The 15,517-nt window shown below is 42.4% G+C and overlaps 1 protein-coding gene across 2 annotated transcripts in view; it reads left to right on the plus strand.

The window, feature by feature from the left end:
- Positions 1 to 15,517, plus strand: part of LRP8 (LDL receptor related protein 8) — a 167,990-nt gene that overhangs the window by 121,130 nt on the left and 31,343 nt on the right. For both annotated transcript variants that reach the window (XM_059853786.1, XM_059853787.1), the window contains exon 4: positions 8,298 to 8,426. In XM_059853786.1, coding sequence (XP_059709769.1) covers positions 8,298 to 8,426 — 129 coding nt within the window. The remainder of the gene's footprint in view (positions 1 to 8,297; positions 8,427 to 15,517) is intronic.

Raw genomic sequence — 15,517 nt, forward strand, 5'->3', positions numbered from 1 at the left:
CAGAACTGCCTTTAAAGCATCACGCATCACTAATCAAGGGGGAGCACGATGGATCATGATAGATTTTTAAAGGTTGTTTGTAGCCAGACTTCGTTTTTCACAGTAGGCATCCCTGGAAAAAAACAGGGGTAGAGGATCTGTATTGAGAAACAGAGCTCAGCTCTCAACCATATCAAAGATTGGAGCTCCATTTGATTTCTGGGCTATGGAAAAGGCAAAATACTTTTATTTTTTTCTTTTTTTTTCCTTTGTTTTTTTTTCTTTTTCTCTTTTCTCTTCTGACCTCCCCCAATACTGTTACTACAGAAGGGAAGGCTGAACTGAATTGCAACTGGCAATGTGTACATAGATTGACAAGGTAATTATTGATGTAGACAGTGGTGGGATGGGAGGTTTGGCAGGACCATGTTGTACATCACTCTCTTTCAAACCAGCTCTAGAAACAGTAGAGTTTAAAGACGGTGTTATGTTCAGGGTAGAAAAAAAGCAGAGTATTTTTTCTGACCTTCTTAAAGTCATGTCATTGTTGAATTTTTTTTTTTTAAGCTTTACTTTTGATTGAGCATGAAAAATGTCTCTGACAAAAGGGAATATTTAATAGCTTTTCTATTAGAAAACTATCTCTAAAGAAAATTTTGAGTCCTGGGTTTTGCTGGCAGGCCTGGGTGTTTGCTAACTACCAAAGTCAACTGTCAGTTTATTATGAAACTGTTTGAGATCAGCAGTGCACATTGCTGCTTTACTTCTGCCAGGAACAGGTTCTTCTTCAGCTGTTCTGGTTTCTTACTATGATGTCTGGGATTTTCCCTATGGTTTTTATTAGTATCTTCTTGCCTCTGTGCCAAGCTAAGGGCATGACCAACTGATCCTTGAGATGAGAGAAAACCACCAGTGAAGAGAAAATAAAATTTTAAGTAGTACAAAGTTATCTGAAGAAATCTGTAGAAACTCAGGATTTCAGTAGCCAGAATAATGTCTTAGAGACACAACTCCTCTTGAAGGCAAGTTTTGCTCTGGTTTAGAGGAGGAGCAGAGAGAAAGGCAAGAGGGTCTGGTGGTTTCACAAGGAGGGACCATGTTATGGTTTTAAACAGCTCTCCATTTCAAGTCCAGGGTAAATGATGGATTTTCCTCTTCCATCAAGAAGACGCGCAAAGGGCCAAAGTTGGTCGAAATAGGGGGGAAAGTTGGCAGATGGCCTCTGATTTGAGTTTATCAAAATCCCCTTTTTGTTCCTCTAAACAATGAGGGCTGTGCTTCACTGTCATTAAGCAGGGCTGTCACTACAGGGCTGTAGTAATTTCTTCTCTGGATTAATCTGAGTGAATGTTTCTCGTGACCATATGGCCGTGGTGTCAGGAAAGATGAGAAACTGCCATTCAGAGGTGGCACGTGGCTCCTGGGCTCTCCCATGGCTGCACACTGTGCAGTAATTGCAATAATGCTTTACTCAGCTGGAGCTGGACTGCACCAGCCTCATTCTGCCTTGCCCCGTGGAGTGGAGCTCAGCTCTGCAGCAGGTCACACCACAGGTGTGGTGTGGTCCATGGTTCTTGTGTGTGTTGTGTTGTCCAGAACCTGTGGAAAGTGGTAGCAAGGAATGGAGTTGGAATCCCAGGGTTATCCTGTGTCTCATTCAGGTTTATTAAAGGATTTGTGCATCCCTGACCAAAGCAGTGCCTTGAGGCATTGAACATCAGAGCCAGCAGGGCCCTGCTGATCATGCAGAGAGGGCTGGGTGGAGAGCAAGGCCAAGGACTGGCCTTGAGGGATTGCTGACAATATCTGTGCAACTGTTCCCCTTCCCCTGCAGAGGCAGCTTTTGTCTCAAGGTGCTTGGGTATAAAAGCTGCTTTAGGGAATGAACTTCTGTAATGAATTCTCATGTGTGCAGTGGCAGGTGAGGAAATGTAGTTTGTTCAGGAGCAGAAAGCCCTCACTGTATCATGTGCATGTCTCTCATGCCTAATAACCTGTCATGGTCTCTTAGAAAATGGATTCTCTGTGCACAACCAGACTTGACAGTGGGGGAATGTCACAGTGTATTCTACAGGCACTAGTCAAAAAACCACTGTTGTTTTACAAGCACTAGATGGTTAAAAAATGGAATTTAATGAGGATCAGCAGCCTCTGTCCTCAGTGCTGTTAAACATCTGATCTTTGTAAATTCTGAAATTTCAGAAGTTTGACCATGAGGAACAGTTTAAAGGCAATTAAAAAGCTTTCTGATTCCTACTGAAAGTATCACAATTTTCCTGCAGTTTGAGACCAAGGAGGATCATGTAATCAACCAGTTTGACCTCCTGTTTGCCATGGGCCATTGACCTAGTCTTGGATTTACCCAAAAAAAGCCAACTGACTTGAATTTAAGGAGTTTATTTCTCAGCAGCAGGGCCTGTTGGGCATATCAAGTAGAGAGCAGAAGTGCCATTGGAACAGGATGTGGAGAAGCTCTGAGATGAATTAGGTGAGATGTGCTCAGATGACTGCAGCAAAAGAGCATTTGCTGTGTTTACAGGAATACAAAATCAGCTGAAGTCCTGCCAGTCAGACTGAGGGAAGGAAATGCTTTTTGTAGCCAAGTTTGATGTTAGTTTTGATTTTTGAAGTGGATGAGTAAGACGTAGCAATCAGGAATCAAAGATAAGGTGATGCACTGGAAGCCCAAGAGTAGCAATCCTTTCTGTGCAGCTTGCTGTCCTGAATGGGACAGTACTCAGGATTCCAAGGGTGCCAGGATAGCTCTGAACCTGGGTTCTTCCTGACCCATGCAGGTGGCTCACATTGTGAGACATGGAGCTTAGCTAAAACCTGGTGCCATTTGTCTGCAGCCTGCTACAGAGATCTCTTAGCTCCTTTCACTCTGCTCAAATACAGTTTATACCACCTGTTATGACTATTGGCACAATACCAGAGAATCATTTCCTTACTTGAGGTTGTTTGTAGTGTCTGTGCTTTTGGAACATACTTTTCCTATAAAAGTTACCTCACTGTTATTCTGAAAGTAAGTCTCTATTTCAGTAATTAGAATTAATCCTGGGATTTTTAATTCCTGATTATTTCACTCTGATGTCAGAGGTGGTAATCACCAATGTGCTAATCTGCACAAAAGTGAGGTACCTGCTACCTATCTCTTTTAGACAGGCTGAACCCTTTGTGTGCTAAGCTAATTTTCTCCCTCCAGTTTCAAGGCAGAGGAGTTGGAGACTCATCAGAGACTCCTAATACAAGGAGGAGCCCTTCTTATAAGCACACAAGAATGGAGTTAATAAGGGCTGTACTGTGCAGTGCAATGGAGGGAAATCTGTGCAAATCCTTTTCTGTTCCCCTGGGATTTTCTGAACATAAGTCATCATCAAACAAATCACACTACTGAATCTATTTATCAGGTGTATCAATTGTTAATACTGTTCCTATATTTTACAGTATAGTTCCTTAGTCAGCTTTCCTAATCTGTCTTTTGAGCTGCTTAATATATGTTGAAAGTTGAAGGCAGTGCCCATAAATTAATTATCTTTTTGTGCAGGACAGATAGATTTTTCACTATTTCTGTGCCTTTGCATGCTGCCACAAAGGTTGTGGCACATCAGCCTCTACTTACCCACTCAAAAATGTAGAGTCAGGCAGCATCAGTTGAAGCTCCCAGCCCTGGGAATTGGTGTTGTCAGCGTGCCCCAGTTTGACCAGAACGGAGTTTCCTGTGGGAGCAGATGGATGGGGCTGCTTCTGTCAACAGAGGCGTCATTGCTGGTGGGTTGGTCTCATTCCAGCTCTCACTGCTGTAATCTTAATTCACTTAAGCCACTAATCATGACATTTGTTTTGGCCTGGGCTGCTTTCAACTGAAATTGTAGAGTTGCCTGCATTTTCTCAGCGATCTCAAGTGCATGTGTAGTACAGATATGGTGAGCAACCCAAGTACTGCTGCTGGATTGGCTTTTGTAGAAGTCACAAGTTCATGTAAGTCTTGCTGTCCCAGCAGGCTGATGTTGGTACTGTGTTGCTTTACATGACAGAAGGTTCAGTGCAGCTCCTGACCTCAGTGGGAGCAATTCTTTGATTTGCATTCCCCACGGTGTGTTCTGTCTCTGTGTATTGCTGATGCCCAGATCCAAACTCAAGCACCCAGCAAAAGCTGAGGGTTGGGGGAGTCCCTGTGTGCTCACAGGGCTCGGTGCACCAGGGCCAAAGAAACTCCCAGGATGAGGGAATCAGCCACCATGGATGTTGCTGTCCCCACACAAACACTGCTGATCGTAAGGTGTCACAAGGGAGGCATCAGGGAGATCAAGTATATCAAATATACACACCTTAGAAACATGATATAACACACCTTAGAAAATCCCACCCAGAATCTGATGTGGCTTGAAGAGTTGAGACACATCAAAAGTAAAGTAAAGTAAACAATAGCATCTTGTCCTGAGCTGCAGAGTGAACTGTGGTGAATGGGGCAGAGGCCAGTGTTCTTCACAGCCACCTGCAGCTGGGAGAAGGGCCAAGAGAAGGAAAGTACCAGTCAGACACAGCTTCAGCTGTGACAATATTTTAAGTCAGAAGATGGATTTTAACTGTGTTTCTTATGCAACTTAAATACTTCAATGGGAAACTCTGAGTTTTAAGTCAGTAGTAAGTGGAGATAGAGATATAAATTCATATACACACACACATATATATAAAGAACAATATATGCAAACTTGTGACTGAGATTTTTTTCTGAATCACAAATCTTCAGTGATTGAGAACTCTGAGTTCTGAATTTCCCTAAGCTATCTCTGCCTGTCAGCTCCCCTCCTCTCTGCAGAACAGTTGCTCATTTACCAGTTTGGCTTGTTTTCTCTGGAAACAAATTGGATTCTAGTCCTGTACTTGGGCAGGTATGAACACTTATTTTGTTCTTGGTACATCTCTGAGGCAGTTCTGCCAGTTGTGACAAAAGAAGATTTAAGGGCAGTGTTTGAAGAGGGGAGGTCCCTGTTAAAAAACATTCCTGTAAAAAAAAAGCTGACAACTAAACCATTGCTGGAGGAAAGAGGGAGGTAGGAATTTTTAACTCCATAAGAAAAGTAGTGGAAGTATTTGTGGGAACAGTTCATTGACATGGCAGAAAATAATTAAACCATTTTAGTATTGAGTTTTCTCTGTTGTAGAAAAAAATGTTTTGGGTTGGAGCTTTTGAAGAACCTGGGAAAACCACAAGGGGCAGTCTGGAGAGGATGGGGAGTTATTTCAGCAGAGATAGAGAAGCTGTTCAGACCTGTAAGATGATGTATTTCCACAAAGGGCGTTCTTTTCAGTCTGCTGATGAAAAGTCTTGTGGGTTTCCCACCAGTAGAAGCTGCTTAATTGCATTTTGTGTATGCTCTTAGAGTACCTGTTTGGTGAGAACCTGACAAATGGTCTTCTGAAAGTAAATCAATTTTGTTTTCTTGGGCTTTCTTGAATATACATGATGTCCGGAGCCTGAAAAGCACAGCAGTGGCACAAGAGGAAGCAAACAGTGGGGCGCCAGTTAGGCTCTGTGGTGCTCTGAAAGACTTTGTAGCCTCCTATAAAGAGAAAGAAGAATGTGCCATTGGCGGTAGTGAGTAAATGGAACCTTCTTGTCTTCTTTGCTCTTGTCTCCTTATAAATAAACCATTGTTGTCCATCCTTGGCATTTGCAGTTCATTGTGATAAATTGGTCTTGATGTGTCTGACATTTCAACCGAGTTGTTTAATGGTGCTTTTTCTGAAAAGGCAGATCTTGCTATAACTTGTATTGGTCCAGAATGCATCCAGGGTTAGAGCACTCACCATCACACACAGCCTAACCCTTTCCTTTCTGCCTGCACAAAGAGGAAAGGAGGAAGTAAAACAGTTTGGTCACGTCAGCCCAAGAGGCCTGGGTTTGTGTAAGCCGTGCACAGAAACAGAAATGTTAAGTCTGGACTGCAGTTGCTGAAAGCCTCTTTAATAGTGTGGACAACAACGTGGACTCCACTTGCATCTGCAGCCTCTTGGGGGAGAGGGGAGGAAAACACCCAACTTGCTGGAAATGCAGGTGTGTTTCCACCAAAGGTTTGCTTTGAGTTTTGTGCAAGATCCCCTCTCTGTTAGCTGCCAGTGCTTACAAGTCATTGGCTTCCACACAACAATTGCTTGGGTGCAGAAACCACTGGAACACAGAGATTTGATGATCTGTGACCAACAGCAGCTTCTATTGCTGCATCCCTGAAAGTTCAAACTTTGATTTACATATTTTAAATGTCTGTAATTATTCTGTCAGGGTGATGACTAACATAGAGGTTGCTTTCCATAAACAGGAGCCTTCTGTTCATACCTTTCCAAACCTTTCAGCTTCCCAAAACTATTAAGCATCTGCCCAGAGCAGCCAAGCAAAAGTAATTCCCATACTTTAAACTGTGACCAGTAAATAACCTTTTTGCTGGTTAATGATCCCACTGTGTGATAATACCATTTTATGATTATATTTTACCTTCTTCAAAATCAGGTGTGTGGAACATGTTCTTACCTGTCTTGACCCACTTGGTTCTCAGTGGAGATTTATAGTGAGGATGGAAGACCTGGTCCTACCTGGCATCAAAACAAATTCTCCTTTCCATCACCATTGCCAGAGCAAGAAGAACTAGAACAATTTTTGGGGGATGTGGACCAATAACCTGATTAGCAAATGTCTCTGTGACATTTTGGTATCCCAGTTTTCCCAGTATGCCAGTGCAATCCAAACCGCAATGTAGTTGGGCAATACAAAACCTGTAGATTAGCGGGGACACAGGACCTGGCCTGAGTTGGCAAATACACTGATCACGGTGGGGTCTTGCTGGGGAGCCTTTCCAATGTTTTTTATTACTAATTTGCTGGAAAAATAGTCCCAAAGCCTAAGTAAGGATCCGTTTTTTCCTCCCCCCTGTAATCATGCAACATTGATAAATGTTAGTTAGGTATGCAGCAAGCAAATTTCAACAGAAATGCTGTCATGCCTCAGGGTTATAAAACTCCATTACATCTGTTATTAACTGTCTGTCTGTGGCAGGACCTAATTTTTCTTGATGTATTGGTTGCCCACAGCTTCTCAAAACTGCTTCTTCTAACACTTGAAGGCGCTAAGACAGAAATGCAGGGATTAAATGGCACTGCTCTCCAAGTGGCTGATTGATGCTTTGGGGCTGTAGGATGCCCTTTCACAGCCTCCTTGTGTAGGTGGAAGGGGAGGTATAATTTTCATCCTCTCAGCACTTGGGAAGCTGATTGACTTTGTGTAAATACCTTTATCAGGGCAGGGTAATGTGAAAGTTTTAATTTAGAATCTGGGTTCCCACCTGCTCAGTAGACCTGCAGCCATACACAGCATTATTATCATTAATACCAGTGGAAGAAATAGTTGAATACACATAATTTTTTGAAGAGAGAAATCAGTCTGTTTAATAAGCAAATCCTGCCAAACTGGATGATGATTCCAGAATGCTAAACAATTGTTTAAATTGTGGAACATTTTGCATTTCAGCAGTCTTGTCACAATAAGTGTAGATCTGTTGCTCTTTACAGTAGTATGAAGGAAAAAAAAAAAAGGGAATTTTAGCAATGCAAACTAGTTATGAGAGAATGAGCTTCACAGCTTACTTGGTTCCAGATAGATCTGGCAGATTCTTTTTCATAGTTGTCTTCTTGCCTGTACTGGGGTTTTGTTTCTGCAGATCCTCCTGTGTCTCCATGTCTGACATCACAGTTGCCTCAGTTTACGCAGTTCCAGCTCCATTTGTTAAATACCTGCAAGTTCCTGCTCGTCCTTGCTGCTTTTTCCTCAGCTTTGCTGACCACAATCTGCCCAGATCATTATGTTCAGAAATTGCCTTGCCAAACCTAGACATACACCATTGTACTTAAGTGAGGGAATTGCTTTTTCCTGGCTTAGCTGGAGGTGGTGTGTGCAGAGCTGCTGTGCTGTGTGCAGGGCAGTGACTGAGCAGCTCCAGCTCTGTGTTGGGCAGGGAGGCAGAGCCTGGTGCTGCACTGAGCATCCCTCCCTGTAACAACCAGCCCCAGGTTCCCAGCTGGAATCCCTGTTGGTCTGTTGGAACAACTTTTTCAGTTTGTTTTGGCTGAGAGGGACAGGAAGGGCCTCGTTCCCAGGGCAGCCTGGTTGAGGAGGCAGCAGGTTGACTTGGGACTTTATTCCAGTATTTCTCAGCATTGAGCCATTCAAAGTAAAAGTAACTTTAACAGCATAAACAATGTTAGAAATGTTTAGAAATATGTTTAACTTCTGTTTATTTCTTTTGGTTTTTTTTTTCTTCCAGCCAAACAAGTGTGTCCATCTGAAAAAATTAGCTGTGGAGACTTAAGCAACAAGTGCATCCCGTTGTCCTGGAGATGTGATGGGCAGAAGGATTGTGAAAGTGGAATTGATGAGGCTGGTTGCACTCCTGGTGAGTTAATACAGATGCAACATCTCAATTTAGGACTATAAAAGTCCTGGAGTGACTGTTACCAGTGGCATGGAAAGGGATGGTTTTTCCTGCCAGCAAACTTACTCACTCTACTTTGCAGTGCTCAGTGGGGACTTCTAGAACCAGGGAGGAAAGAAGGATTCTCAATTGGGGCTGGCTGGAGAATGCATGAACTCTATGAAGAATTAAGTAGTATTATTAGGTTTAACACCCAGGTGATATGGAAAGGACTTAAATAAGGTTCAAACCTTCCTCTGTGGTAGCTCAGCAGGTTCCTGCTGTGTCCTGTGCAGAGTGGGGATGGACTCAGGCTGGCTTCTGCTGGGGTAGAATTGATAGGCCTGGACATTGATGGCTTCTTGTTTCACTGGACAGAGAGAGAATGATGTACTCTGTACCCATAACTGTTTTAAATCCAGTCCCTAAATGGCCATTGCCTTTTATTAGGCCTTTCTGTGCTGAATGAAAGAGCCCTTTAACAGTGTTTTCAGTCTGTGAAAACTCCTGCACTGTGTGGTCAAGCTATTTCTCAGGCTGTCTTTTTGGTAGACCAAATATATTGGTTCTTTCTGCTTCTTGATGTCAAATATTCTCTTTTGAATGAATGCTTGACTCATGCTTGTGGCCCCTTTGGTATTCCAGTTGGTTTTCCAACTTTCTTTTTACACAGACCACCAGAATTTAGGGAGTATCAGTCTTGCCAGTCTGTGCAGAAGTAAAATCACCTTTCTGATTTCTAATACTGTTCTTATTAAATTTTGATCCCAGGCTTTTAAGAAGCTTTCTAAGTTCTGTGTATTCACCCATCCCTCAGTATTTCTGGTGTTGCATGTGGTATCAGCAATGTTACTTTTACTTCCAGGTTACTGATGGAAGAGTTGAATGGTCACATTCAAGCACAAATTGAAGTTTCTTCATTTGAAAACTGGATTTTGGGCTCTAATTCCTGCCCATTTCATAATCCACATTATGTCTTTCCTTTGAAGCTGTATAAGGAAATATGTTTTACAGTAACATTTTGTGGCTCTGAGTGGAGTGCTGTGGACAAATTTATTTCTTTGCAGTCAGCTTTATGAAACAAAATATTAGCAAAGCTTTTACTTTGTGAGCAACTTGTTCCACTATTTAGCTCTCTTTGTAGAAGTATTTTTTCTTAGTCCTTTTTTTTCTTTTTCCTTTTATTGGTTTTCCATGTGAAGCTCTTAAGTGTTTTCTCTTTAGCATGTACATTTTTTTTCTTTGAATGGGAGGCTTGAATTAGAGTCAAATTCAGAAGATAATTGTAACTGCTATTTTCCTGATATGAGTTTGTGAAATTAGAACAATTTTTACCCTGGTGGCTGCCTCCCCTGATTTGATGCTGCTGCTCACACCAGTGGGAATGGTCTCACAGAGTCTTTTAGTTATAATAAAAATCTACTTGAAATTGCTTTGAACCTTTTTTTTTCAAAGCCTTAGGTAACCCCCAAAATGCATGTAAATATGTTCTGAATGCCACATAATTTCAGCATAATGATGCTATTAATGGAGTTGAAAATAGCTGAGTGTTTCTGCTCTGGATGTTTCAGCATCTCTACTCATAGTTAGCTTCCAGTTTTAGAGCATGTGCAGGTTCTTAAAAACCTTTAAAAAAATTGAATCCAAGGACAAATTACCACATTTTGATGTTTGCTGGGGAACTGGTGAGAAATGAATTAGTGGCTTTCAACCAATTTTTAATGACTGAACAGTGTCCCCACACACTGGAAATCTCTGCTGAGTCTGGCTGGAGGCTGGGCATGAGGACAGGGAAAAGGCATTGACAGGTAAACTTGAAGCATCCTGGGTGGGTGCAAACATCAAAACCTTTCAGTCCTAAGATCTCAACTCAGCATCTTCCAGAGGTCAAAACTGGCTCTGAGAGGGAAACAGGAGGCACTGCTGAATGGCTGTGGTGGGGGCACTTTCAGAGAGGTTGCCTGTCAAATGAAGGTCTTTTCCTCACGGATGAGAACAATTGTGTGAGCTGTTTCAACAGGAGCTTGTGGAGGATTGATAGCTATCCTCTCCCTTATCCAAATCTGATAAACCTCACTAAGCCTATCCACTGATACTCTGTTAACATTCCCATTTCTTCTCTGGTTAGAATCCTCCTTTCTCTGTTTCCTCTTATCTCAGCAGCACACAGTATCCTGACCACTTCAGACCCCTTCTTCTCTTTGTTTTGTTAATTTAATCTCTGCACTCAGGTTTTTATTCTCATTTTATAAGAAGCTTCAGCACTGCCTGTCACCAGCAGCCCCTTGGAGCACAGCACCCTGTCACAGAGGCTGCACTCCTCACAGGGCTGACCAGCTTGTCTATAAATAACACATCTTGCTGGATAAATGTTTGGAAGGGGATTTATTTGTGCTCAGAATAATTTCTGTGGTGAGAGCCTGCATGTGCAATAAACAAGTGGATGATGACTTGAAGATGGTGTGAGTGAGGGCATCCAGAAGAAAAACCCCTAAGCTCTTTCTCAATCCATGCTAATAAAGCTACTACTGCAACCTCATGTGACACTTCAAAAATATTTTAACTGTGTATACTCTTGCTTTTTGATAGGAATAACTAGCTCTTGGATTTATAAATCTTCAAGAGGATTTAATATGGAGTTTATGAGCCTTATTTATCCTTGCATTTCTGCATTGGTAGTTTGTACCACTAACAAGATTGTGCTGGTATCCAGGAGCAGAGCTTGGTTGTGCTGAGGCTGTGCAAGAACCTGTCCCTGTGTCAGAATGTTCACAGCCCAAGTTAAGGGAGGATCTCCTGCAGGAGAGGACAGTAAAGATTATGGTGTAAAATCATCCAAAACTGTAGGAACAGTGTGGGTGTGTTATGGTTCTTCCTCCTCCAGCAGTTTCCTTTCCAGCTACTGCTCTGAACTTTGTAATTCTTGCTGGATTTTTCCTCTCAGAATGATATCATTGCTTTTTGAATCCATGTGAAACGTATCCAGTGCAGACACTGGGAGGGCAAAGCAGCTGTTCAGAGACCTGGGGACAAAAGTAGAGACTCTGAATGAGGAGACAATGGTGTGATTTTCACCCTGTGGAAGAACTTGTCAAGGAAGCAATGGAAACTGAAATTCTTTCACCTGCAATGGATGAAGCACCAGTGATCAGGGATCCAGATTTGTGTCTGCACAGGCTGTAGTTGCACCAGGGGTTAGTTGCAGATATTAATCTTTGCACATAGATAGTTAAGTGCCTGTCTGCCTAAATAATTGACTTCCAACAGACAGGCTTTAAGAACACTACTGACTTCCAGTGCACAAACAATTTTTGAAAATACAAATATCTGCCTTTTAAAAATAAGACTATATGAAAAGAAAAATCTTATTTTTTCAGTTTTTGGAGCAGAAGTAATTTGAGTCTTCACCATACCAGGTGTATTGTAGTCATAGGTCAGGGTTAGTGGCCTTGAATTTGCTGGCTTGGAGGTGCTGGCAGCCTCATTATTTCCCTGGTGAAGGTTTTCTGCTCCCAGTGCACCCAACCTTTGTCACAATGGATTGGAGAAGCTTAGGACTGAGTTTAGGGAAACTAAAAGAGAAATTAAATAGGACAGGCTGTAATTAAAGCAACACAACTCAGGGTCCGCCAGGACTTGGCTAACTTGTTAAATCTCTGCTGAGGGAGACAGGAAGCAGTGTTTTGTCAGCTGCTCAGGAATGCAGAGAGCCTTTGAGAGTGGCTTTGGAAGAGAGGAGCTGCCATCCTGTTCCAGCTGAAACAGCACTGAGCCCCTTTAGGGCACACAGGTCCCTCCTGAGAGGACTCTGGGATGCTCACAGAGAACAAGGCTCTGGCCCCATCTTTTCTGGCTGCTTCTCACCTGAGCCACTGCTTGCACTCAATATGGAAATTGGGTCTTGCAGATGAGGAGTTGGAAGTGCACCAGTTTCTCCTTTCCCAACAGTCAGATGCAGTGAAATGATGAATTCATTGATAGATTGATAGCAGAATAAGCTATTAATCCATGGTTTATCCTCCTAAACTGTAGCACAGAGACAGTGATCATGGGGAGCTTTTGCAGGCAATGGACATACACTAATTTTGTGCAGTTGGCTGAGGTGAGAGCCAAGAATTCCTGCAGGAGCATCATGCCAGTGACAACCTTGTCACCCAGAGCATCTTCTTTTGACCCTGGTCTTCAGGCTTTTCATTGCTGACCATGTATCTCAGAATTAGTTCTAGACTTTCAGCCACATCATGATGATGTGCCAGATTAAAAGTGAACAGAGTGGACAAAGGTTTTTTAAATTCTTAAGGGAAACCACAGTAAGCACAGGTGTGCTCAGCTGGAACCCTGTCTCCTTGCCATGGCAGCTCACAGGCTTTCCCCTGTAAATGGATCATTTACAGGATCCTCAGGTGGTGAACTTCCCACTTCCCCTGGCACAGCTCCAGGCTCATGTGTTACTCTCCAAAAAGCAGCAGCCCCTCCAAGTGAGGAGTCCTTTTCTTGGAAGGTCCAAGTGCAGAAAACTTAGAGTCAGCTCTTGCCAGTGCCCTGGTTAACAGCCCTCAGGTCAGCTGAGAACCAGTGGCTGAAGGCAGAATTTAAAGCAGGCTAAAGCTCTTCATCCCTCCAGCAGATCCACCTGGTGATGAACCAGCTGAAGGGGGGAAATTGCAAAGCTGATTTAAAGTCACCTTGCCCCACTCTGCTCCTGCACCCGTGCTCACATGAAGTGACCTTTCTCTTCACAGTTAAATTGTTTTATCATCTTTTGTCATTGTCCTGTAACTAGAAAGAGCATCATGTTGTCCCAGCACTCTTTTGTGCAGTAGAAAGTACCTGTATTTTGTATGAGTCACATTTCCAGTGCTCCCTGCTGGGATCTGACCACACTGATCCAGTCCATTCCAGATCCCCACTGATCCTACTGAGACCTTCTAACTTGGTGATAATGTAGCGCTGATTTTATCTTTCATTGCAGTTTGATTAATGTGTGCTTTTGTCAAAGTTAGTTCTGTTCACTGCCTGTTAATGAATTAACATTCATTATGTGCTGTCCCTCAGTCAGCTCAGAGGGACATCAAACCCAAAGGATCAGATTTTGCCATGCATTCTCCCTGAGAAACCCACCAATTTTTACAGGGTTAAAGCCCATAACATCACAGCTATGCCTGTAAAAGAAATATTTCTCTACTATCATTATTCATCATTTTAGTATGTGTTGAAAAGTAACATGACTGGTCTGAAATTCCTGGCATTTTATAGAGGGTAGCTGTAGCTTCAGTGCACTTGCCATGGTGGAAGAATTTACAATTATTTCCAAGAAGGAAAAAAAGAATTGCTAGATTTAACAAATGCAAGTCCTTCATAAATAAGATAAGGTAGCACAGCAATGATATCCTCTGGGCTTTACATGATGTTTAATTACTGGACAGCTGGAGGGATTAATGCTTGTGCATTATGCCATGGCTCTCAGAAATTAAACATGTACAGCTGCCACTTTATCACTGCTTAAAGTATTAGAGCTCCTTCAAAAGCAGTAGTAATTTGCAGAAAAATCCCCATTGTTATTTAGGAAAAATCTCAGCCCATAATCATATTTGTCCTGAGTTCCTTCAGAACAAAATGGCAAGAAGGAAAAGAGGTTGGGAGTTACTTTTAATTGCATGCTGACAGGAAAAGGGAAGGTAGCTGCATTTTTAATATATTGGATGCTCGTTGTAATTAAACATAATTAAACAGTGTGTGAACTTAGGTTAGAGGTAAGACAGTCGTGGTGTAAATCCAGAATTAAACCCTAAAGCCATGGCCCAAGCTGTGCCAGGGCTCTACCTGCAGAGGATGAGGGCACAGTGGCTCTGCCTTCCCTGCTGCTGGCTCTTGAGCTGAGGTTTATAAAGGAAGATGTGTGGCACATCTGCAGATGGAGCTTCCAGCACCCAGTGGGGCTTTGGGGGTGGCCCTATGCTGATCCTCCTCACAGAGAAATTGTCCCTATCAGTGTTCCATGAATAATTTATTCTGTAAAGCAGAGTGGATGAAAACACAATCTGAAAACAAGACAATGCAGCAGTGGTACTTCTGCAGCATTGCTCTGAAGGAGTAAGAGGGGAAAAGGGGGATGCAAAGAACAGCACAAGCACACTCACACCCCCACACAGACACATCCTTCACACCCCAAAGGATCTTTGTTCACAGGGGGCTGGAAGAGGGCTGTGGAACAGCTGCTTTTATACAAAGATTTGTGGGTAATTAAAACTAAAGCTTAATAGTGCTGGACTGCAGGATACCTGTGCACACCCACACAAGCTTTGTCCTGGTGCTCTTTCTGCACTTAAGCTGGAGACATTGGCTTTGATTCTCCTTTCCAATCTCACATAATACTGGCAGAGGAGCAAGAATTGGCCTGTAATTATGTTTATCTTTTGGGTAGTCTGTCTTTCAACAGTTAGAGCTCCTAGAGTTGATAAAGTTGAGGAATTATTGCTGGATACAATTGTATTTCATGTCCCTGAAGTGCTTTCTTCATAAGAATGCAGCTATAATTTTGAGCCTATTCATCCAAAAAGCAAGAATCTGTTTAGTTTTATTCAGGGAAATCTTGCCAATGATGATGCTATGATGGCAGATATGCGGGTAGGAGTTGCATCCTGCAGTGGCCACCAGTACATATGTGTTACACTAATTAACAGTTCTGCTTCCTGAGCATATGATCTGAAGGCTAAATCAAAATCAGTAGCCTGAACTCAGCACAGTCCTACGCAGGAGAGGACCATGTCATGTTTGATGCAAGAGGGAAAAAAAAAAAGTTGGTTTCTGAGTCATATTAACAGATAAAACTAATCTGGAAGTCTAATCTTAGTGGCTGAAATATTCTTTTCATAGAGGATGATATAAGGGTTGGATTAACTTTGCTTTTACATTGCAAAGAAATTTGTTCATTAGATAAAATGTAATGAGAGAGGTTTAGTTCACAATAAACACCGCTTCATTACCCTTCTTTGTTCCAATAACTTTAAAATAATTGCTCATGTTGAGCATGTGAGTCTTCATCTCAGCCCAAATCCAAGAAAATGCTGCTT

This window comes from Haemorhous mexicanus, chromosome 9 (assembly GCF_027477595.1).
Source record: "Haemorhous mexicanus isolate bHaeMex1 chromosome 9, bHaeMex1.pri, whole genome shotgun sequence".
Taxonomy (NCBI): domain Eukaryota; kingdom Metazoa; phylum Chordata; class Aves; order Passeriformes; family Fringillidae; genus Haemorhous; species Haemorhous mexicanus.